The sequence below is a fragment of the Notechis scutatus genome, chromosome 6 (assembly GCF_049901735.1).
Source record: "Notechis scutatus isolate UNSWTSFEM ecotype Mainland chromosome 6, rNotScu1.2, whole genome shotgun sequence".
NCBI lineage: Eukaryota > Metazoa > Chordata > Lepidosauria > Squamata > Elapidae > Notechis > Notechis scutatus.
The window spans coordinates 26,031,226-26,057,095 of NC_142014.1; the positions used below are offsets into that span (position 1 = coordinate 26,031,226).

Consider the following 25,870-nt stretch of genomic DNA (forward strand, 5'->3'; position numbering starts at 1 on the left):
AGTGAGAATTTTCACCTCTTCTTGAACATCAAACGAGCCAAGCTCATAACCACGTCAAGGAATGGAACTGCCAAAATAACAATTGACAGTAATGAGATCAAAAGCCCACAAGAATTTATTTTCCTAGCATTGCAGATTGATCAATCAAAACAGCGAATGCAATCCAGCAAAAAAAAAATAATGTCAAAATTGAACCAGGTTAAGCAGCAATAATTAGTGTGAATTATGGAGCGTATATTTCCCTAACATTGCCGATTGATTAAAGCAGCTAATGCAATCCAGAAAAAAAAAGTGTCAAAATTGTACTGGGCTACGCAGCAATAATTAGTGTGAATTGAGTATGAAAAAATAAAAAGGGACATCAGCCTCGCAACTAAATGGAGATTAGTCTGCACTATTGTGTTCCCCATCACTACCTACGATTTTGAAAGTCGGACCATGAAAAAAACCAGACAGGAGGAAAATCGATTCATTTGAGCTGTGGCCTTGGAAAAGGCTCCTGCACATTCCTTGGATAGAGAAGATGACACACAAGCAAGTGTTGGAGCGCATAAAACCACGCGTGTCACTGGAAGTCAAAAATCACAACATTCCAGCAATGTCATGCAATCAAACTCACTGGAAAAAAAGTAGTTATGTTCAGAACGGTCAGAAATAAAATCATAAAAAGATAATAATAACCCCATGTTATATGCTAGCAGTTTTTCCAATATTTGAAGGGTGGTCATGGAGAAAAGGGGGCTAATCTATTCACCAAAGCACCTGAAGGTGAGACAAGTAATGGAATTTAATCCTTAGCTACCAGCAATTCATGATCTGAACCAGGTATGTCTCAACACCAAGGACTGAACTGGACCATTGATGATTGCATAGTCAATCTAGTTTCAGTGCAAAGAAGAACAACTAAGAGTCTAGAGCAGTGGTGGCTAACCTTTTTGGGCTCCTGTGCCAAAAATTGTGCACGCGCTTGCACGCTCGTGCTCACGTGCCAGCACCCAGAAGGCAATGTGCACCCTCGACACCCCGTACGCATGCTCACGCAATCCCACCCCCACCCTCTTACCTGCACTGCACTTCACAGCTGGTTTGAGGCCTTTTTCGGCCTCCCAAAGGCTTGAGGAAGGCTTCTGCAGGCTTTGCAGGCCGAAAACTAGCCCCATTTTGTCACTTCCGATATTTTTGGAAAAACAGGAAGTGATGAAACGGGGCTAGTTTCCGGCCTGCAGAAGCCTGCAGAAGCCTTCCTCAAGCCCTTGGGAGGCCAAAAAAGGCCTCAAACTGGCTGAAAATCAGCTGTGAGGCGCACACATGCTGAAGGTAAGTTTGTCTGCAGCTCGCATGCTGGCACAAATGGCTCAGCATGTCACCTGTGGCACGCATGCCATAGGTTCGCCATCACGGGTCTAGAGGGACTAGAAGGACTAGGAGGGAAATGATAACAATATTCTAGTATTTGAGAAGCTGCCACAAAGAAGAGGGGGGTGTCAATTTGTTGTCCAAAACACCAGAAGGCAGGACAAGAAACAATGGATGGAAACTAATCAAGGAGAGAAGCAACCTGAAATTAAGGAGAAACTTCCTAAAAGTGAGAACAATTAATCAGTGGAATGGATTGCCTTCCGAAGTTGTGGGGGCTCCATCCCCGGAGGTTTTAAGAAAAGATTGGACAGCCATTTGTTCAGAATGATGTAGGGTTTGCTGATTGAGCAGAGAGTTGGACTAGAACAGTGGTCGCCAACCAGTGGGCCGGGGACCACTGGTGGTCCGCAAGAACATTTTGGTGGTCCACAGAGAAATGTCACCCCAAATCACCCCGCAAAGCAATTAATCCAGGCTGTGTGGGAACACAAGGCTGCACCACCCACATGGCCCAGGGGAAGACAAGGCTTGTGTCGCTGGGCTGCTTCTTTCCGCTTCTTTCTTCTTCTGCTTTTGGCTGCACGCAAGGAAAGCAGCAAAGTCTCTCTTTCTCTCCCCAAACTCTGCCAGAAATGAGTCTTTGGGACCCCGCAAGGCATCCTGCTCCAAGAAGCTGCGCCAGCAAAGACTTATTTCTGGAGAGTTTGGGGGAGAGAAAGAAAGACTTCTGCTGCTTCTGCTGCTTTCCTTGCATGAAGCCAAAAGTCTCTCTCTCTCTGTCTCTCTCTCTCTCTCTCCCCTGAGAATGGAGCTGGAGACGGTATCCTGCAATCCCAAATAAAGAATGATCAATCGGTAGGAAAACGGGGTGGGGAATTTTCCTGCACACTTTTTGGGATTTTCCCAGGGTCTCTGGTCCGCGGGATTTAAAATTATGAGTTTGGTGGTCCCTGAGGTCCAAAAGGTTGGCGACCCCTGGACTAGAAGACCTCCAAAGTCCCTTTCAACTCTGTTATTCTATAGTTCTCTAATCCAATTGCTTCCAGTTCAGAACTCGTCTTTCAAGATTACACTCCTTTGGTCCATAAAGCCTCTGCTCGTTAACATCTAAATCCAGGTTTTCTTTTTCTCAAAGCTGGTACTTTCATTTTTGAAATCTTCGTTCCGATGGCTCCGGTTGGTAAAAACATTCCATAACAAGAAGGGTTTGTTTTTTTTTTTTTTACCTTTGATCAAATTATTCACTTTTGATTGCCTGTCAGCTCCATGCCTTGGTTTGCCGAGCAGAGGGAGCTGGACTCTGTTAACACATTTATTTCCATGAGTGCCCAGAAGCCATAGCTTTCAACGTGACCCATGTTAATCGGGGCGACAATCAATCCGACATGAAATTCAAATGGTGTACTCTCATGATATTGAATGGCTTTGCTTGGAACAGATTTAGTCTGACTCTTTAGCCGAGACCTGTCTGATATGATTGACCTGACGACCAGGAACTGCTCTTTTGGAAAATGGTGGCTATTATTACTCTCATTTAAAAGGCCAGAATGTGACAGGATGTCTAACAGGCTCTGAGAAAGGAGGGAAGGAAGAAGGATTGTTGGTCCAAAGGGCCACCTAAGCTCAGGAGAGGGAAGGAGGCTCAGGGTAATTCTGTCTTAATTACCCTAGGAGTAAGTTAAATAGGATAACTGTGTTGATAGGCTTCCTGGACTCTGATACATTTCTCCATTAATAACACAGTTTTTTCTAGAAGTTCTTCTACTAAATCTTCTTGGCAAGATTTCCTAAGAAGTAGTTTGCCCTTGCCTTCTTCCTTTGGCTGGGAGAGAGGGGGGGACTGGCTCAGAGGTGGTCTTCAGCCGGTTCTGACCAGTTCTTGAGAACCGGTAGTGGAAATTTTGAGTCGTCCGGAGAATCAGCAAATCCCACCTCTGTCTGGCCCCGCCCCCATCTATTCTCTGCCTCCCATTGAGTCCCAACTGATCGGCTGGGTCTTCTTTTGTTGCCCTGTACAGGAGAATGGAGCTGCAAAGCAGGTTAGTGGGGTGGGGAGCAGAGGTGGTATTCAGCCGGTTCTGACCAGTTTTCTACACACACAGAAAAAAGTGACTTAGGACCAGTTTTCACACTTACGGCCATAGCAGCATCCCCCCCACCATGGTCACACAACCAAAATTCAGCCACTTGGAAACTGACTCAAATTTATGACGGTTGCAGTGGGATTCTATTTTGCGACCTTCTGTCAAGCAAAGTCAATGGGGAAAAAGCCCAATTCAGTTAACAACCGGGTTGCTAACTTAACAGCTGCAGTGATTCATTTTAACAACTGTGGCAAGGAAGGACATAATATGGGACAAAACTCGCTTAGCAACTGTGTTATTTAGCAATGAAAATTTTGGCCTCGATTGTGGTTGTAAGCCAAGGATTCACCTGTGTAGTTATTGTTTTCTTTTTGAGTTTAAAAAAAGGAAAAAAAGACATTCATAAAATTTAGGGATGTTGGCAGTTACCAAATTCCAGATACCTGCACAGGTATAAGTGGCAGGTGTCCATCATAGCTATGTCCGTTCTCTTTTACTTACCGACTGTAGCAGCTGTGCCTGGGTAAAACCGTTCTTCGCAGAATTGCTTTAAAAAGGACGTTTTTCCCACAGCTGAATTCCCCACCAGAACTATCTTGAATATACGATCCGGAGCCATGCGGAATGCTTCCTCCTTCACACAAGCACAAATATTAGGTGTTTGGGGTTGCCTTGTGAGGCTTAGGATAAAAAAGAACGCAATATGTAAATGAGAAATGGCTGGGCGATTCTTTTATGTAGGATTGATAAGACAATGATTGTGTCATGCCCTCGTTGGAGTCTGATTCCGAGGGAGAGGTGGAACAGCTGACAGGGAGTGGGAGTGTGGCTCTGGTGGCTGTGGAAGAAACGGGGGAAGGGTACAGTCCGGCTGAGCATTCAGAGGAAGACCCAGGGCTATCCCTTCTTCATCCTAGGGCACGCAGGGAGGAACGGAGAAGGGAGCAATGTGGCTTAAGGGGGAGAAAAAGGCCCTGATCCCTTTCATTAGTTGCAGCTGGGAGAACAGGATATAAGTGAGGCGTTTTACACAGCTCCTTGCTGGAAGCAAAGTGTGCATTATCTTTGTCAGGCTTATCTGGGTTTTGGTGTCCTCCCAACTGTGGTTGCTGCATTATCTTGTGGAAGTCTGCAATTTATCATCCTGGCCTGCAGTGCTAATTACTTCAGTGTGGTTTGTGTTGCTTTTTTTATTTCTACTTTATCTGTACTGCATTTCTTCCCTTTGTAGACTGTTTTTGGAACAGTTTGATCTCCAGCGAGGATAACTGGACATTGGGGGCTAAATTGGGGGTATTAAAGGGAATTTATTCTACTTTGGTGACTGTTATTTTTGTGTCACGCCCCGGGTCATCACAGATTGATCATGATAAAGATGATAGTATTTTTGCCTTGCGTAAAATCCCAAAACAACTGGAGCACCACTTGGATACCAGTGGCATTGACAAAATTCCTCATCGGTCAATTGCAAAAGGTGGGTTTACTCAGAATAGCTTACATCCTGCGATAATATATGTAACACCATCAAACATCCACTTTTGCCTATCCCAAATCCTTGAGAAAGTCTTAGTAGGTAGACAAAAATGCCAAATCCAGCCTGAATATCGGGCTAACTGCAATGAACCATAATAACAATGATCAAATATTAAAATACAGGATGTATAATTACATAAAGCATTAAAAAAGTTAAATTAAAAGAACAATGCAATATAGTTTTAACCCTTGCTTACAGTAGGAAATCTCACTACTGCTTTCTTGATCATTTCTACTCCTGAGTTTTACATTTCTTGTTCTTCAAATAGAAGCAAGAGTACAACATTTCTCATTTTACCTCTTTATAATATTAATGTAACCTCAGATTGAATAAGGAAAGTACACCTTTCTTTACATTTTTCCTCGTTATATATAAACGTGACCGTTGGAATCTATTCACATGTGGTTTAAACTTTTTGCAAATGAGACCAAAGTATTTATGACAATTTGATTCAGAACTAATAATGAAAGAGCTTATGTACTGCTGTTGCCTTCTTTACCTAACTTTATACCCAGATAGGTATAATCTCATTGTGAATTTTTAGAAATGTATTAATAATGCCTTGGTAAGACTTCTCTTGGAATAGTGCATCCAGCTTTGGTCACCACAATATAAAAAAAATGTTGAGACTCTAGAAAGAGTGCAAAGAAAAGCAACAAAGATGATTAGGGGGATGGAGGCTAAACATACGAAGAACGGCTGCAGGAATTGGTTTTTGTCTAGTCTAGTGAAAAGAAGGATTAGGGGTGACATGATAGCAGTCTTTGGGCTGCCCCAAAGAAGAGGGAGTCAAGCTATTCTCCAAAGCACCAGAAGGCAGGACAAGAGGCAATGGGTGAAAACTAATCAAGGAGAGAAGCAACTTAGAACTAAGGAGAAATTTCCTGACAGTTAGAACAATTAACCAGTGGAACAACTTGCCTCCAGAAGTTGTAAATGCTCCAACAGTGGAAGTTTTTAAGAAGAGACTGGGCAACCATTTGTCTGAAATGGTATAGGGCTTCCTGCCTGAGAAGGGGGTTGGACTAGAAGACCTCCAAAGTCCCTGCCAACTCTTGTTATTCTACTAGTCTGTTGATTTTGCCAAAAATGCACTTCATCCAAAATAAAATCTAAAAATAAAATCTGCAAGAAAACAACCCACTTCCGAGAACACCAAGGACCTCACAGTTCAACCCTGAGCTACAAATATTCTCTTCTGTAAAATCTAAATAGTAGTTTTGCTCCTTACATTTGTCAAGTTTTCTTTTCCTATGGGCTCTTCCCTAGGTGAGGCGTGAGCTTGTTCAACCTGTGACTGCTGTTGGACTCCATTCACGTCTGGTCCTCGTTCGTCTTCATCTACTTCGGACCACCGTATTAGTTGCCTCTCTGTCCTATTGAGAAGATGTGGTAGATGGTCTTCTTCAATGGATATTAGCCTCCTGAAGTGCTTCCTCTGGGTCAGCCCCACAGGCTTAGGGGGCTCAGAATCTAATGAAAAATCCACATTCATACTAAGGGAACTTCTTATTTGGGATGCACTAAACGTCTCATCTTCTGAAGGCTCGCTGCAAAGGGATGAGGAAAAACACACAACTCAGTAATTTCTAACCTAGTGGAAATTTGAACGTTGCATCATATTTTTCATACCTGAACCAGAGGTGGGTATTCAGCAGGTTCTGACCGGTTCTGGAGAACCAGTAGTGGAAATTTGGAATAGTTCGGAGAACCGGCAAATACCACCTCTGACTGGGGATTTTGCAGTATAGCCTTCCCCTGCCACGCCCACCATGCCATGCCCACAGAACCGGTAGTAAAAAAAATTGAATCCCACCACGGGTCTCCAACCTTGGCAACTTTAAGACTTGTAGACTTCAACTCCCAGAATTCCTCAGCCAGTTTTGATGGCTAAGGAATTCTGGGAGCTGAAGTCCACAAGTCCTAAAGTTGCCACGGTTGTAGACCCCTGTTTTAAATGAATCAATGATGGCTGAATGAATAATACACAGAAATAGGTATTCAACCAGAGTTGGTATATTCAGCAGGTTCTGACCAGTTCTGGATGGAGAACCAGCAAATACCACCTCTGACTGGAGATTTTACAGTATCCTTCCCCTGCCACGCCCACAGAACCAGTAGTAAAAAAAATTGAAACCCACCACTGACCTGAACTCAAACATAGTTGAGGAATATCCAGTACATGAACAATTTTCAAAATATTGGAAGAACATTCAAACCTTTGCAAGTCAGCGCCTTTTCGCTCTAATTCAAAATTATATATTATCTTTTATTTCAATGAAATGCAACTATTAAGCACCAATCAATAGAGCCACGTTTACTTTTTAGAATGTGTTAGGGAAAATCTGCTTCTCACCATCACTTCCATGGTTTCTATAACCATTGGTTCCTTTAGGGAAAGATGTCTATGGCTGACCATCTGTCTAGGACATTTCAGAAAATATGAGAAATTGAAGCTCTTGTCCTGCGACTTTTTATATATAGAACTTATTCCTCAAGTTAAATTTTATCCTCAGAAATTTAATTTTTAAACTTCTTTTTAATTTATTATTATTTTCAAGGAAAAGGGAATAATACAGTAAAGAAGAAAAAACAATGCAAGCAATAGGATGTACGTAGATAGCCAACAAATGAGGAATAACCCAGCAGATTGAAAATAGCATATGGCTAATTGCACTCGTGTCAGAAGCACTGAGGCACTTCCGGGTTGAAAGGATTATTTAGCAGGTGACATCACCATTAATAATGGGATACCCAGTTGGGGGCTCCTTTCAAGTCCCTGGCAGGAGCTGGAGCGAAGGACAGGAGCTCAACCCTATCCAACGCCAGAACGCGGATCTTGAATGCAGGCTTGCTAATCTCCATCCCAGCGTTCGTGCTCCTTTAGATCAGTGGTCGTCAACCAGTGGGCCGGGGACCACTGGTGGTCCGCGAGAACATTTTGGTGGTCCGCAGAGAAATGTCACCCCCAAAACAATTAAGCCAGGCTGCACGGGAACACAAGGCTGTGCCGTCCATATGGTCTGTGGGAACACAAGGCTTGTGTCGCTTGCACGAGGTAGTGAAGGGAGGGGGGAAAGGGGGAACTTGCCCCACGCGTCCCTCACACCCTGGCTGGCCACTGGTCTGCTTCTTTCCACTTCTTTCTTCTTCTGCAAGGAAAACAGCAAAAGTCTTTCTTTCTCTCCTCCAAACTCTGCCAGAAATGAGTCTTTGGGACCCTGCAAGGCATCCTGCTCCAAGAGGCTGTGCTGGTGTGACAAGTCTCACAAAGACTCATTTCTGGCGGAGTTTGGGGGAGAGAAAGACTTTTGCTGCTTCTGCTGCTTTCCTTGCATGAAGCCCAAAGTCTCTCTCTCTCTCTCTCTCTCTCTCTCTCTCCCACCAACATCAGCAAGCCACCGTTAGTCAAAATTCATATTAGTGGTCCACGGGATTTAAAATTATGAGTTTGGTGGTCTCTGAGGTCTAAAAGGTTGGTGACCCATGCTTTAAATGGCTAATGTATTTTAATAAATCATTAACAACTTAACGTACTACAGGTAGTCCTTTACAATGGTTTGCTTAGTAACCATTCAAAGTTACAGTAACATGACCACTTTTCACACTTATGACCGTTGCAGCATCACCATGAAATTTACATTCGGGTGCTTGACAACTGACTCACATTTATGACGGTTGCAGTGTCCCAGGCTCCTGTGATCCCCTTTTGTGACCTTCTGACAAGCAATGATTTATTTAACAACCGGGTTACTAATTTAACAACTGCAGGGATTCACTTAACAAATGTGGCCAAAAAAGTCGTAAAAGCAGGCAAAACTCACTTAGCAATTTTCTCACTTAGCAACATGAATTTTGGGCTCAATTGTGCTCGTAAGTTGAGGACTACCTGTATAAGATATTCCATGTGAAGTTTCTAGTCAAGGGATATTTCCAGCAAATTGTAAAAAATGCCTTTAAATAAAAACAATATATTGGGGAAAAAATAGTACAGCGTTTTTCTTGCTGTACTGTGAATACTGTCCAATTCTGTAAGTTATCTACTACTACTACTACTACTACTACTACTACTACTACTACTAATAATAATAATAATAATAATAATAATAATAATAATAATAATAATAATAATAATACAAAAAGGAAGACTTACCTCTTCAGTGAACTTCTTCTCTCGATATATTTGCCAATAATTGAGCCTGACCTTTGCTTCTGACTGACAGGGGCCTCATAGCCAGATTTCTGTAGAAAAATTGTTTTAAAATGTCAAAATATACTTCATAAAATGATAGAGGTTATGCCGGAACGTCAAAATTATATCCATAGGCTTGTTTCTATCAGGTAGTCCTCGACTTACAACCACAATGGAGCCCAAAATTTCTGTTGCTAAATGAGACATTTGTTCAGTGAATTTTGCCCCATTTTATGACCTTTCTTCTCATGGTTGTTAAGTGAATCATTGGAGTTGTTAAGTTAGTGACATGGTTGTTAAGTGAATCTGGCTTCCCCATTCTGCTTGTCAGAAGGTCACAAAAGGGGATCATGTCATATGACTCCCGGGACACTTTAACTGTCATAAATATGAGTCATTTGTTAAGCATCCAATTGTAAATCACATGACGGTGGGGATGCTGCAACAGTCATAAAGGTGAAAAATTGTCACTTTTTTCAGTGTTGTGGTAACTTCGAAAGGTCACTAAACAAACGGTTGTAAAGCGAGGACTACCTGTAGCATTTTAAGTTGTTAATGATTTCTAATACATGAGAATTTTCTCTTTCAACAGCTCTAGGCTCTGTCTCCAGTGTCCATCAGCTTCTAGAAAAATCCTTCATCCCGCTTTGGGTCATTGATTAGACCAGTGGTGGCTAACCTTTTTGGGCTCTTGTGCCAAAAATTGTGCGTGCGCTTGCATGCTCGCGCGCCAGCATCCAGAAGGCAATGCGCACACACCATGCCCCCCATGCATGCGCGCATAATCCTCCCTCCCGCTGCCCCCTTACCTGCACTGCACCTCACAACTGATTTTCAGCCGGTTTAAGGTCTTTTTCGGCCTCCCAGAGGCTTGAGGAAGGCTTTTGCAGGCTTCTGCATGCTTTGCAGGCCGAAAACTAGGCCTGTTTCGTCACTTCTGATATTTTCAGAAAAACAGGAAGTGACAAAACGGGGCTAGCTTTCGGCCTGCAGAAGCCTTCCTCAAGCTTTTGGGAGGCCAAAAAAGGCCTCAAACTGGCCAAAAATCAGCTGTGAAGCGTGTGCATGCGTAGTGACGTAAGTTTGCCTGCAGCTCTCATGCAGACATAAATGGCTCTGTGTGCCACCTGTGGCAGGCGTGCCATAGGTTCGCCATCATGGGATTAGACCAAAGGTCTTCAAACTTGGCAAGCTTAAGACTTATGGACCTCAACTCCCAGAATTCCTGAGGTAATATCACTGGAGAAGGAATTCTGAGAGTTGAAGTCCTCAAGTCTTAAAGCTGTCAAGTTTGAAGACCCCTGGATTAGACAACGGGTATTGATCAGGGCATGAGTAGGATGAAATATCTGGTCTCAAGACATGGATCTTCTAAGTGTGAGGTGGGGAACGATGGCCCTTTTATGACTTATAGACTTCAACTCCCAGAGTTCCTGAGCCAGCATGGTTCCTAGTCAGCATGGCTGGCTGAGGAATTCTGGGAGTTGGAGGCAGCCTTGTAATTGAGATCTGAATTTCAAAAAATCCTCAGATGATCCAGGTGGGATTGCTACATAAGCCGAGTGCCGGACAATTAAGCTCCAGAGTTTCTAGTCTCTGATGGAATCATTATCAAAAAGTAATAAATACATATTTTGGTATGGAGGATATCACACTGAATCAAAAGGACATGGTCAGTCAGTGTGCTGCTCCTGGTTTCAAGACAAGGGGCTTATAATGACCAATAAATCGTTTCATCATCTGTCATTCTGACAGGGGACCCTCTGGCCATCCAGAAAGCTGAATCTTTTGTTCTCCTATGGGGAATGACGGCCCTTTTATGACTTGTGGACTTCAGCTCCCAGAATTCCTTGAGCCAACATGGCTCCTAGTCAGCATACCTGGCTCAGGGAATTATGGGAGTTGAAGTTCACAGATCGTAAAAGGGCCAGCGTTTTCCCCATCCCTGCTCTGAGTGACCTGAACGAGAGAGTGGCAATTTCCTTTCTCCTGTTGCATTTTGTGTCTTCTCTTTAAAGGCATTAAATAGAAAGAAGACAGATATATGATGAAGTTAAATGAATACAAGCAGTCCTCAATTTTTAACCATTCCCTCAGCAGCTCCGGGCCTCCTGAGGCGCCCTTATGCTCTGCATAAGGACTGCAATGGGAAGAGCTGGGATGGGATGCTTTGTTTAATGACAGCAACAACTTAATGACTGTAATTCTGAGCTCAGTTGTGGTCGTAAGTTAAGGACCACCTGAATTACAATCGTAATTGTAATCACAGCATCCATATTGTTCATAATAATGGCTGCTGCAAGACATGTCCTGCTCAAATTAAGACTCCCAAATTCTACCGTAGAGCACAGAGCCTGCATTGTTTAAATGGGGTGGAATTTGAAGTTTTAATTGTGAAGCTACAGTTAACGGGTTTTGTCTAAAGTTTTCGTGTGTGTGTGTATTCCAAAAAGCTATGAACGTACCCGCTGAAGACACACGTCCCGTTCATCACTCAGATATTTGTTCCTTTCTCTGTGAAAAGGGAGGGAGGGAGGAGATGGAAATGACAGGAAGAAAAGGAGGGGGGAAGGAAGGAAGGAAGGAAGGGAAGGAAGGGAAGGGAAGGGAAGGGAAGGGAAGGGAAGGGAAGGGAAGGAAGGGAAGGGAAGGGAAGGAAGGAAGGAAGGAAGGAAGGAAGGAAGGAAGGAAGGAAGGAAGGAAGGAAGGAAGGAAGGAAGGAAGGAAGGAAGGAAGGAAAAATACCAAAATTAAAGGATATCTTTCATGATTTCCCATTTACCAGTAAACTTTTCCACTTTGGGGGGAGAGTATTTATCCTGGAGAAATCATCATCATCATCTTTTTTTAATGACCCCATAATCCCTTGCGGGGTGGAATCTGGGCAACTGAATAGAGCTAATAGAGTGTTTACTGGCCGGATGCCTTTCCTGTCACCAATGCGGAGTTTTGTTCAGCAGATATATTCTCATTGTGCCCAGAGAGAGAGAAATATCTGCCTCTATCTACTTCTTCTATTCTATTGTACTCCACTTTTCCAATTTGGGGGCAGGGTATTTATCCTGGTCAAATGGTTGTACTTTATTCCTGTTTTGTTTTGTGGGGAAATTCTGGGATGTCATTTTTAAAAAGTAGGTTCTGAATATTAGAATTTGATATGTTTCTTCTGCTGGTCAATTACAGAGTGACTAATGAAGGATGGAGCCAAGCAGAAGAAGACAGAACCAGTTCTGAGCAGCTCTAAGTCGAAAACTATTCCATGCACAACTAAATCAAGACAAATGAGGTATGATCAAAGGAGGGTCTGGGTTAGCCTTGTACAAATTAAACTATTAAGAAAATTGGCCAGAAAACAGTTTGGTTTGTTCCGTATTCAATTCGGTTCCTGGAGGGCCTCCCCAAATACCGTCCTCCTAGAATCCAAAGGTAGACAGCCTTCAGCTTGAATCTGCTGCCAGCTGCTCTGGTCCCATAGAAGAGGAAGGAGAATGGAGGCTCCCCTTCCTCCCATTTTCTCCATTTTCACTGGCAGAGGGTGGCAGGAGGCCGTCACGACCAAAAACGGAGCTTGGGAGCCTGTTTTTGCTGGCAGGAGGCCACCACAGATGCCCCCAACATGAGTGATGTCAAGCCGGCCACACCCACCCAGGCCACGCCCATCCCACCCCCCCACAAGGTAAAACACAACCCTGATGCAGCCCTCAATGAAATCGAGTTTGACACCCGTGAATTAAAGTGATTTATTGCTAAAATGCCTGTGCACAGGAATCTTCTCAATGAGCTCTTAGCACCAGCTTAAATTTTAGATAAAGGTCCATTGAATTCAAGGGAAGTTGAACTTAGTTCTCTTGTGACTACGTAGGGATCCTAGGCTGATTCCTCTTTTAATTCCACCCCTAGATGCTGCCATCCTTTCTCCTACACCAACCAATACAGGTAGTCCTCAGCTTACAACAGTTCATATAATCACTGTTCAAAGTTACAACGGCACTGAAAAAAGTGACTCATGACCGTTTTTTCACCCTTACGACCATTGCAGTGGTCACCTGATCAAAATTCAGATGCTTGGCAACCAACTCATATTTATGACTGTCGCAGCCTCCCAGGGTCACGACATCCCCTTTGGTGACCTTCTGACAAAGAAAATCAATGGGGAAGCCAGATTCGCTTAACAACCATGTTACTAACTTAACAACTGCTGTGATTCACTTAACGGCTGCTGCAAGAGAGGTCGTAAAATGGGGCGAAACTCACTTAACAAACGTTTCACTGAGCAACATAAATCTTGGGCTCCATTGTGGTCGTAAGTGGAGGACTACCTGTACATGATCCTGTTGTTTCAGGAACTTGAATTAACGTACTGTCCTTCCCGGACTGGTGTTTCTCAGGACCTAAAAATTAATGAATACAACAGAGGTACTACTGGAGCAGGGATGAACCATTTGTCAGTTCTCAAAATGATTTTGTTCTTTTTGAAAATACTGGCTCATGATTAGGAGGTGCTACTTAATTTTTGTCATTAATGGAAGCACCAGTGGCCTCCCTGTCTCACAGGCCCATCTAGAATGATCCAACCTAGAATTTATAATAAATGCTTCAATTTTACTGGGAAAAATATGTATATGGATGCAATCCCTGACCTGTTTTTATTTCAACAAACAGCTCTGTCCTCTTTACACAATGCCACAAAGAGCACATTCATCAAAAAGGAAGATGACTTCCACACAAAGACACACACACACACACACACACACACACACACACACACAAAGAGACACAAAGCTTGTTTTGGAAATCTTCTTACCTCAAAAAATCCAATTGTTTAAGGAGTCCTAATTTCTCCCTCTCTAATATTTCTGTCACTCGGCAAACCTCACTGGAGAAAAAATAAAACAAGAGTTATGCAAAATCCAGTTCAACCTACTTAGACGAAATACCAATAGAGCTGTGATTTACCCTCTCTTGTTAAGTATTGCACTAATAACTACAGAAATGGTCCAAATTCCTAATTACTCCAGTTTATTTACTGTTAATGGCTACTTTTAATCTAAATCTGGTCAGAAAATTGCTCTTGAGACACAATAAAAGTAAAATCTTCCAGTGTGGGAAGATTGTTAAACTTTCATTTTTATGGGGGGCGGGAATCCACAATTTTACAGATGCAGCATTAGTTCAATGAAGCTCTGGAGACCCTCCTCAATTTTAATGAAGCGAAATCAGCAAATTTTATACCATGTCTTGCTGAACGTTTGTCTGTTCGACTTATTGTTTATTCTCTCTCCCAGATGATCCAAATCATAATCTAATAAAAGAATCTGCAGTGATGTAATACAATTAATGCTGCTTGTAATAAGTGTCGTTTAAATCTCTTCTGTCATAATAAAAAGAGACTTTTTTTAAAAAAAAATCATGGACTAAAATTCCATGAAAATAAAAACAAATGAGAAGAATGCCCAGCACAAAAAACACAGTGCTCTTGAAAGCCACCGGAAAAAGTGTTATTTGTGTTCTAACAGAGTGATGAACTATCTTTTCATATCTAGGGGAGAGAAAGTGTGTGCTGTGGTTTTGCACTTGATGCAATCCCAAAGATGGGCTGTGAGCAAGCAGAGCCCTTAAATCGGGCACTGAGGATTTGGAAACCGAAACAGGTATGGCTTTCCTACTCAAAGATGCATCCTTGGACAATCATTCATAGTGGTGGGTTTCCAAATTGTTTCCTACCTATGCACGCACGCTTTGGAGGGCTTAACGCTAGTAAGCTGAGCTGTTTTTAGCTCAGCTGAGGCGCGGCAATCGCTCTGCCGCGCGAATCAGCTGAGGTAAAAAACAAGGGAATATAGGAGAGGTAACAGCAGGGGCAGATGGGCGGAGCCAATCAGAGGTAGCATTTGCCGGTTCTCTGAACTAGTCAAAATTTACGCTACCGGTATGCCAGAACCGGTCCGAACCGCCTGAATACCACCTCTGGTCATTCACCATTTTTTCAAACCATCCAGAGATATAAAGCAAATAACAGTTTACCAATTCAGAATGTAATGCCTTCACAACAGCTATTCTGGAGGGGAGTTACCACATATCTGAATTTCACAACATTTTGCTCCTGTACAAGGTAGTCCTTGAACTTGCAACCGTTCATTTAGTCACATTGAGTTACCATTCAAAGTTACAACGGTGCTGGTTTATGACCATTCGTCACATTTACGGCTCTTGCGGCATCCCCATACTCAGGCAATTGAAATTCACACCTTTGGAAGCTGGCTCATAGTTATGACGGTTGCAGTGCCCCGGGGTCGTGTCAATGGAGCAAAGTCAATGGAGAAGCCAGATTCACTTGACATTTGTGTTATTAACTGCAGAGATTCACTTAACAACTTTGGCAAGGAAGGTCATAAAATGGGGCAAAACTTAGTCAACAAATGTGTTGCGTAGCAACAGAAATTTTGGGCTCAATTGTGGTTATAAGTCAAGGACTACCTGTAGTAGAGTTACCGCAACACTCACCCACATTTTTTTTTGTCTAGTTCACATTACAAAGATGCTCAGTTGCAATTAATAAAACCTTATTTGGGCAAATTTCCAGGCCACCCGCAGACTTTTTCCTTCCATTGGCCACTCTCTGATCGGTGTGATTTTATTTGTGTAATAAAGTATCTATCCTTTTATAAAATCAATCTCCTTATATTAATTCCTCTTTTCTAGAATTACGCACATTTCCTTTTCCTCCTGCAGTTTTCTAGCTTCATCCTGAAGTATTTCCAATTGCTGTTGAGCAGTAATTAACTCCTCAGAGGTTCTCTCCAGTGAATTCAGAAGCTCTTGGTTAGTAACCCTCAATTTGGTATTTTCCGTCGTAGTGTCATACTTAACGTTACGTAGCTCTTTGCATTGTTTGTCCAACTGTATAAATAGAACAACCATATTTTTTTTAAAAAAATGAGCGGAATGGATTTTTAGTCCATAAAACACCTCCAGAGTGGGTTTCTTTTTAATTTATTCTTATTGTTTTTAAAACTATGGCAGAAAAAAGAAGAAAAACACATAGCTATAATGCAAAGACATACATTTTTAAGGAAAAAGAAATCTATATATAAAGATTTAGCGAAGACCTCTAGATGCCCCAAAGTCAAATCAATTTTAAAAAATGTTAGTGATTTTCATTTTAATATCCATTTGAAACGTCCCAAAGGTGTTTTTTTCAAGAGGCAACAGGACTTTCTTGTTTTTCTTTGAAGATGTTTTGCTCCTCATCCAAGAAGCTTCTTCAGAGCTGAAGAAGCTTGTTGGATGAGGAGCGAAACATTTTCAAGAAAGACATATAATATATATATATAACGAATATATATATATATATATATATATATATATATATATATATATATATATATAGTGTTTTCTGAGGTTCTCGCGGTATTTGTATGTGGATCTTTGGTTATTCGGGTTTTCTCCCGCGTAAGATTGGAAGTATCTAGGCAACGTTTCGATGAAGTCTCATTCATCATCTTCAGGCTTGTGTCTTCCGCTCTGTGCTTCTCAGAGTGATGTGAACTTGCAGCTGCTTCTCATGAGAACAGACCCCCACCCAATCAGAACACAGCCAAGCCCCCACCCAATCAAGTCACACCCCCACTAGCAGTTAAAAGGAAGAAGCAGCTGCAAGTTCACATCACTCTGAGAAGCACAGAGCGGAAGACATAAGCCTGAAGATGATGAATGAGACTTCATCGAAACGTTGCCTAGATACTTCCAATCTTACGCGGGAGAAAACCGAATAACCAAAGATCCACATACAAATACCCGTGAGAACCTCAGAAAACAAATATTGCACCTCTACGGGAGGAAACCCACCATCTGACCAGGACTTATGAAAAACTTGAAGTCCAAAGAGCTTCCATTTTATGTGACCTCGCATTCCTATGCAACTGCCGAGATCAAAATTTAATTCCCACAAGCTTCCAATTGAAATTCCACACCAACACAGCAGCCACCAAACGCATCCTAAAAAGAACAGAATTGGCCCTAATTAGAAATGAACTTCACACAAAAAGATTCCTCCTAGACCAAATCAACAAAGATCTCCTCACACTTCACCTCAAACTCAGCAACAAGATTCACCCCTTACTTTGGGACAAATCCAAACAACTCGCTGTCTGGAGAGCGAAACACAGACCACCCTCAAGACAGACACACACCAACAAACTCAGAAAACTACAACAACGCCAGAAACCAACTCCTCCTCCTCACAGCCACACATGAAACAAACAGTGCACAACATCTCAGACAAGATCCTCACCGAAGCCGAAACCAAGGTCCTTTCAAAAGGATTCAACTTTGCTGTCGCTCCCAAACACATCCCCACAGAAACCATCATATGCGGAGTTGAAACCAGCCTGACCAAAACCAACCCTGATGATGCTAATAGAATCAGACTCGAAATCACCAACATCCTCTGCACTAGCAAACCACCCAAAAGCAACTTATCCAAAGAAGAACAAACTGCACTACTTAACCTGAAAGAAGACACCAGCATAATAATCCTACCAGCAGACAAGGGCAGCGCGACAGTGGTTATGAACACATCTGACTACCAAACCAAGTTAACCAACCTACTCCAAGACCCCACATACAAACCCCTAAAGACAGACCCCACCACCTACCTAGAAAAAACCACCAGATCCAAAATAAAAGCCTCCCCATCAGTGAAGAAATCCAGCAAAGAATCATACCCAGAGAGAAATCATCCAGATGCCCTAAGCTTTATGGTCTCCCAAGATACACAAAGAAGGAACCCCACTTAGACCAATAGTCAGCTCCATAGGCTCACCTCTACAAAACCTAGCCAAATTCTCGCCAAACAACTACAGCCCTATGCAGAATCCATCAACTCACATGTAAGAAACTCATTCCAGTTCATCGAGATCATAAAGAAACAAAATTTACAACCCAGCGACCTACTAGTGAGCTTTGATGTCATATCCCTCTTCACCCAAGTGCCAAGTGCAGGCTTCCTAAATGATTGACAGCCTGGTGGAATCATCTCTTCTGTTCATGCTTTCTGGTCTTTTTTCAATCTCTATGGCTTCTCTGATGATTCTGTGATTAGGGTTTTCTATAGTGGCCAGGGTTTTGGTGCCATTGAAGTTGATGCTATGACCTGTGGCTTCCATGTGTTGGACTAGTGAGGAAGTGTGTTCCAGCTTTTTGACTGCATTTTTGTGTTCATCCAGGCGGGTGCTTATTCTTCTATTAGTCTGTCCAATGTATGTGGCGGGCATGATGCACAGGGGACTTCGTATATGCCTTGGTTTTCCAGGTCAATTTTATCTTTGGGGTTGCTAAGGATGGCTGCTATTTTTCTGTCTGTTTTGAAGGCAGTCCTGATGTGATGTCTGTGTAGTACCTTACTAATTTTGTCTGTAGTACCTCTTATGTAGGGCAGGACAGCTGTTCCATAGGTCTGTTCATCTTCTGGGTCTCTATTATGTTTCAGTGTGTTTTTGTGGATCAAGCTGGTGATTTTGCTTTTGTGGAAGCCGTTGGCTGTCAGTACTTTAGTCAGGGTGCATAGTTCAGTCTTAATGTGTGTCTTGTCTGCCAGGCGTTTGGTTCTGGTAATTAGTGTTTTAGCCACGGAGTTTATCTGTGCTGGGTGGTGGTGGGATTGGGCGTTGAGGTAGCGGTTGGTGTGGGTTTTCTTCTGGTATATGGTGTGTCCTAGTGTGCCATCTGTTTTTTGTAGATTAGTACATCTAGGAATGGTAGTTGTTTGTTTGTTTCTGTTTCCATGGTGAACTTGATTTTGGGGTGTGCGCTGTTTAGGTGTGTTAGGAAATTGTTTAGGTTTTCTTGTCCATGGGGCCAAATCACGAATGTGTCATCGATGTATCTTAACCATAGTTTGGGTTTGAGGGTGGCATTGGCCAGGGCTCTGGATTCGAATTCTTCCATGAACAGGTTTGCAATGACAGGTGACAGTGGTGATCCCATGGGAGCTCCTTCTATTTGTTTGTATCTTTGTCCTTTGTATATGAAATATGTGTTGGTTAAGCAGTGTTCTGTTAGTTCCATGAGGTGTTTAGCTGGTTGGTATTTATTTTGATGATTTCAAGGGTCTCTTTTATCGGGACTTGAGTGAATAGTGAAACCACGTCAAAACTTACAAGCAGATCTTCTTGCTCCACGTGTAGATCTTTGATCATTTCCAAGAAGTGGTATGAGTTTTTACATGAGAAGCTGCTGTTTCAGCATGGGGCTGTAGCTCTTTTGCTAGGTGTTTAGCTAGGTTTTGTAGTGGTGCTCCTCTGGAGCTGACTATGGGTCTGAGAGGTATGCCTTCTTTGTGTATTTTTGGGAGGCCGTATAGTTTGGGGCATCTGGAAGATTTCTCTCTGGGTATGATCATGTGTTGGATCTCTTTGCTTATGTGGCTGGTTATAATTTTCTTCTTGGTTAATTTTTTCCAGATATGTGGTTGGGTCAGTGTTTATGGGTTTGTATGTGGAGTCTTGGAGTAGGTCTGTCAATTTTGTTTCGTAGTCTTTTCTGTCCATTACTACAGTGGCATTCCCTTTGTCTGCTGGGAGGATGATTATGCGGCAAACCTGTTCATGGAAGAATTCGAATCCAGAGCCCTGGCCAATGCCACCCTCAAACCCAAACTATGGTTAAGATACATCGATGACACATTCGTGATTTGGCCCCATGGACAAGAAAACCTAAACAATTTCCTAACACACCTAAACAGCGCACACCCCAAAATCAAGTTCACCATGGAAACAGAAACAAACAAACAACTACCATTCCTAGATGTACTAATCTACAAAAAAACAGATGGCACACTAGGACACACCATATACCAGAAGAAAACCCACACCAACCGCTACCTCAACGCCCAATCCCACCACCACCCAGCACAGATAAACTCCGTGGCTAAAACACTAATTACCAGAACCAAACGCCTGGCAGACAAGACACACATTAAGACTGAACTATGCACCCTGACTAAAGTACTGACAGCCAACGGCTTCCACAAAAGCAAAATCACCAGCTTGATCCACAAAAACACACTGAAACATAATAGAGACCCAGAAGATGAACAGACCTATGGAACAGCTGTCCTGCCCTACATAAGAGGTACTACAGACAAAATTAGTAAGGTACTACACAGACATCACATCAGGACTGCCTTCAAAACAGACAGAAAAATAGCAGCCATCCTTAGCAACCCCAAAGATAAAATTGACCTGGAAAACCAAGGCATATACGAAGTCCCCTGTGCATCATGCCCGGCCACATACATTGGACAGACTAATAGAAGAATAAGCACCCGCCTGGATGAACACAAAAATGCAGTCAAAAAGCTGGAACACACTTCCTCACTAGTCCAACACATGGAAGCCACAGGTCATAGCATCAACTTCAATGGCACCAAAACCCTGGCCACTATAGAAAACCCTAATCACAGAATCATCAGAGAAGCCATAGAGATTGAAAAAGACCAGAAAGCATGAACAGAAGAGATGATTCCACCAGGCTGTCAATCATTTGGAAGCCTGCACTCACAAACAAAAAATCTCCACACCACAAGCCAGGCAAACACCTGGGCACAAACAGATCCCCCTGATACCTCCAGCTCAAACACACCCCAACCAGGCACCCAGATGAAACCCAGCTTCCTAACTAATGATAGCCGTCCATTTACCCGAAGCCAAGCTGCACTAAAGGCCTCCATTAAAGCAACACAATGCTGCCAGCCAATCAAGATACAAAAAGAGCCAAAAACAGACAGAAGATATTAGAGACACCAATCAAGCAGAACACAGCAAACTCCGAGACCAATAAACACAGACCAAGACTCCCAACCAATCAGGATGAAGAAAAAACCATTCTGGCACAGCAATAGGCTGCCCCAAATTCAAATCTGAAACTACTGTAAAGTCTGACTCACAGACGGACACAATACAGAAGCCTGATGATGGCAGATGAGATTCTGCTGAAACGTTGCTACAACTTTAAAAGAACTACAATGACGTGGGAAAATACCCGAACCAAGCCGAACACCATATATATATATATATATATATATATATATATATATATATATATATATATATATATATATATATATATATATATATATATAGTGTTTTCTGAGGTTCTCGCGGGTATTTGTATGTGGATCTTTGGTTATTCGGGTTTTCTCCCGCGTAAGATTGGAAGTATCTAGGCAACGTTTCGATGAAGTCTCATTCATCATCTTCAGGCTTGTGTCTTCCGCTCTGTGCTTCTCAGAGTGATGTGAACTTGCAGCTGCTTCTCATGAGAACAGACCCCCACCCAATCAGAACACAGCCAAGCCCCCACCCAATCAAGTCACACCCCCACTAGCAGTTAAAAGGAAGAAGCAGCTGCAAGTTCACATCACTCTGAGAAGCACAGAGCGGAAGACATAAGCCTGAAGATGATGAATGAGACTTCATCGAAACGTTGCCTAGATACTTCCAATCTTACGCGGGAGAAAACCCGAATAACCAAAGATCCACATACAAATACCCGTGAGAACCTCAGAAAACAAATATTGCACCTCTACGGGGAGGAAACCCACCATCTGACCAGGACTTATGAAAAACTTGAAGTCCAAAGAGCTTCCATTTTATGTGACCTCGCATTCCTATGCAACTGCCGAGATCAAAATTTAATTCCCACAAGCTTCCAATTGAAATTCCACACCAACACAGCAGCCACCAAACGCATCCTAAAAAGAACAGAATTGGCCCTAATTAGAAATGAACTTCACACAAAAAGATTCCTCCTAGACCAAATCAACAAAGATCTCCTCACACTTCACCTCAAACTCAGCAACAAGATTCACCCCTTACTTTGGGACAAATCCAAACAACTCGCTGTCTGGAGAGCCGAAACACAGACCACCCTCAAGACAGACACACACACCAACAAACTCAGAAAACTACAACAACGCCAGAAACCAACTCCTCCTCCCTCACAGCCACACATGAAACAAACAGTGCACAACATCTCAGACAAGATCCTCACAGAAGCCGAAACCAAGGTCCTTTCAAAAGGATTCAACTTTGCTGTCGCTCCCAAACACATCCCCACAGAAACCATCATATGCGGAGTTGAAACCAGCCTGACCAAAACCAACCCTGATGATGCTAATAGAATCAGACTCGAAATCACCAACATCCTCTGCACTAGCAAACCACCCAAAAGCAACTTATCCAAAGAAGAACAAACTGCACTACTTAACCTGAAAGAAGACACCAGCATAATAATCCTACCAGCAGACAAGGGCAACGCGACAGTGGTTATGAACACATCTGACTACCAAACCAAGTTAACCAACCTACTCCAAGACCCCACATACAAACCCCTAAAGACAGACCCCACCACCTACCTAGAAAAAACCACCAGATCCAAAATAAAAGCCTCCCCCATCAGTGAAGAAATCCAGCAAAGAATCATACCCAGAAAGAAATCATCCAGATGCCCTAAGCTTTATGGTCTCCCCAAGATACACAAAGAAGGAACCCCACTTAGACCAATAGTCAGCTCCATAGGCTCACCTCTACAAAACCTAGCCAAATTTCTCGCCAAACAACTACAGCCCTATGCAGAATCCATCAACTCACATGTAAGAAACTCATTCCAGTTCATCGAGATCATAAAGAAACAAAATTTACAACCCAGCGACCTACTAGTGAGCTTTGATGTCATATCCCTCTTCACCCAAGTGCCAATAAAAGAAGCCTTGACAGCCATCCAAAACAAATACAACCCCCCCAAGCACATCCTAGATCTGACCAACCACTGCCTATCCAATACATACTTCACCTACAATGGACAAAAATACAAACAAATAGAAGGAGCACCCATGGGATCACCCCTCTCACCTGTCATCGCAAACCTCTACATGGAACACTTTGAAACACAAGCTCTAGAAAAATATGATCACAAACCCAAACTCTGGCTCAGATACGTAGATGACACCTTCATAATCTGGCCACACGGGAAAGAAAAACTGAACAACTTCCTCACACACCTCAACAGCCTACACCCCAAAATACAATTCACCATGGAAACAGAAGCTAACAATCAACTTCCCTTCCTAGATGTCTTGGTATACAAAAAATCCAATGGCTCCCTAGGACACACCATCTACCAGAAGAAAACACATACAAACCGCTATCTACACGCACTCTCACACCACCACCCAGCACAGATCAATTCCGTAGCCGAGACACTCATCTCCAGAACAAAATGCTTAGCTGACGAACAACACCTAAAAACTGAACTACACACTCTCACCAACGTACTAACAGCCAATGGATTCCAAAGAAAGAAGATTACCCACCTAATCCAAAAAGAAACCCCAACCAAAATAAAAGACAGAGAACAAGAGAATGGCAAAGCCCTCCTCCCATATATAAAAGGCACTACAGACAAAATCAGCAAGATCCTCCAAAAACACAACATTAAAACAGCATTCTGCACAAACAGAAAAATATCCACCATCCTAAGAAACCCTAAAGACAAAATCGAGTTAGAAAACCAAGGAGTATACGAAATCCCATGCACCGCCTGCCCCACCACATACATTGGACAAACTAACAGAAGAATAAGTGCACGCGTTGAAGAACATAAGAACTCAATCAAAAAAGAAGAACCGACCTCTTCCCTGGTCCAACACCTCAAAGCCACAGGACATGAGATTGACTTTAAAAATACCAGAACTATTGCCAAAACCGAACACTTCAACAACAGAATAATCAGAGAAGCCATAGAGATAGAAAAACGCCCACACAGCATGAATAAAAGAGATGACACCTCCCGCCTACCAGCCATTTGGAAACCCGCCCTCATGAACAGACGAGTACCTAACATGAAGAATGACACCAGACCCACACCCACCAGAGCCACACAAGATGCCACCACCACACTTCCACGTAAAAAGCAGACTCACACCCACACAGAAGATGAGACACGACCACGGACCAGAAGCCGCACTGCAGCTGCATCACTACCCACTTCAAACCCCTCCGAGCCATACATGAAGCGAACTGACCCCCACCATGAAGATGCAGCACGACCACGAACTCAAAGCCAAACAGCAAGATCATAGCTCACCAGCTCAAATCCCCCAGCAACTAAGACTAACCTGAGCACAACCAAGCCCCCACCTGAACAGAACACACCTCCAGCCAATCAGAACACAGCCAACCCCCCAACCAATCAGAACACAGCCAACCCCCCAACCTATGAGAACAGACCCCCACCCAATCAGAACACAGCCAAGCCCCCACCCAATCAAGTCACACCCCCACTAGCAGTTAAAAGGAAGAAGCAGCTGCAAGTTCACATCACAGAGAAGCACAGAGCGGAAGACACAAGCCTGAAGATGATGAATGAGACTTCATCGAAACGTTGCCTAGATACTTCCAATCTTACGGGAGAAAACCCGAATAACCAAAGATCCAATATATATATATATATATATATATATATATATATATATATATATATATATATATATATATATATATATATATATGATTCGGCTTTGTTCGGGTATTTTCCCACGTCATTGTATAAAATACCCGAACAAAGCCGAATGCCATACATGTATATATATAACATGTATATATATATATATATATATATATATATATATATATATATATATATATATATATATATATATATCATGTATATATATATAACATGTATATATACTACATGTATGTATACCACACATACACACACAATCTGATTACATTCAATCAATTACAGAACCACTTGCACTAAATAAATAAACAATCTTTCTCAATAAAAGAAAATGTCTTTTTTCTTCCTTTTTTTTGCAAAATGTAATTATCATCTAGGCTTAAACCAGCATTACCATGACAACAGTGTAATAAGGCAGCTGATGGCTGAAACTGGCACTTTTTTGACAGAGCACAAATAAAATGAACGTGGCCTTAAACAGGTTAGAGGGGAAGTAGCAGGAACGGCCCATAAATCCTCAAAGAACAGTGACAACAAGCCAATCGCCTGGACATGTGATATTTCAGACCATGCAAACTTCTAGTTTACCTACATTTGAACCTTCAAAGACCAATAAGAAACATTTGGGGTTATTTACAGCTTCCAGTCAATGTCTCAAGAAGAGCTTGGTTGAGTCAGTTCCATGGAGGTCAGGCTGATATTTATGTGATACAGATCAACTGGCCAGCCGGCTAAAGAAGTTAAATTCACTATATCACATTTGAAAAATGAGCAGAGGGCAATGCAGTCTGAGGGGCTGATCTTTGTTTAAAAGGATTTGTTCCAGAGGTCCTATCAGTCAGGCAGTGTGGTGGCTTTTAAGCTCCCAATTTCTTTCCTATCAGACGAAGCAGCAGAAGAAATGAAATTCTCTGCTTTTTAGACTTTTCGTCCAGTGGAGTATTCCAGAAAGCAAGCAAACCAGTGGTGGGATTCAAAAATTTTTACTACCAGTTCTGTGGGCATGGCTTGGTGGGCGTGGCAGGGGAAGGATACTGCAAAATCCCCATTCCCTCCCCACCCCACTAACCTGCTTTCCAGCTCCATTCTCCTATGCAGGGCAACCAAAGAAGACCCAGCCCATCAGCTGGGACTCAATGGGAGGCAGAGCATAGATGTGGGCGGGGCCAGTCAGAG

At 42.6% G+C, this 25,870-nt stretch overlaps 1 protein-coding gene across 1 annotated transcript in view; it reads right to left on the minus strand.

Moving 5' to 3' along the window:
• Positions 1 to 25,870, minus strand: part of CRACR2A (calcium release activated channel regulator 2A) — a 60,962-nt gene that overhangs the window by 13,194 nt on the left and 21,898 nt on the right. Inside the window, exons 8-13 of the mRNA XM_087967742.1 lie at positions 15,882 to 16,069; positions 13,974 to 14,045; positions 11,635 to 11,683; positions 9,131 to 9,219; positions 6,209 to 6,527; positions 3,945 to 4,077 (exon numbers count right to left, since the gene is read on the minus strand). Of these exons, the coding sequence (XP_087823868.1) occupies positions 3,945 to 4,077; positions 6,209 to 6,527; positions 9,131 to 9,219; positions 11,635 to 11,683; positions 13,974 to 14,045; positions 15,882 to 16,069 (850 nt within the window). The remainder of the gene's footprint in view (positions 1 to 3,944; positions 4,078 to 6,208; positions 6,528 to 9,130; positions 9,220 to 11,634; positions 11,684 to 13,973; positions 14,046 to 15,881; positions 16,070 to 25,870) is intronic.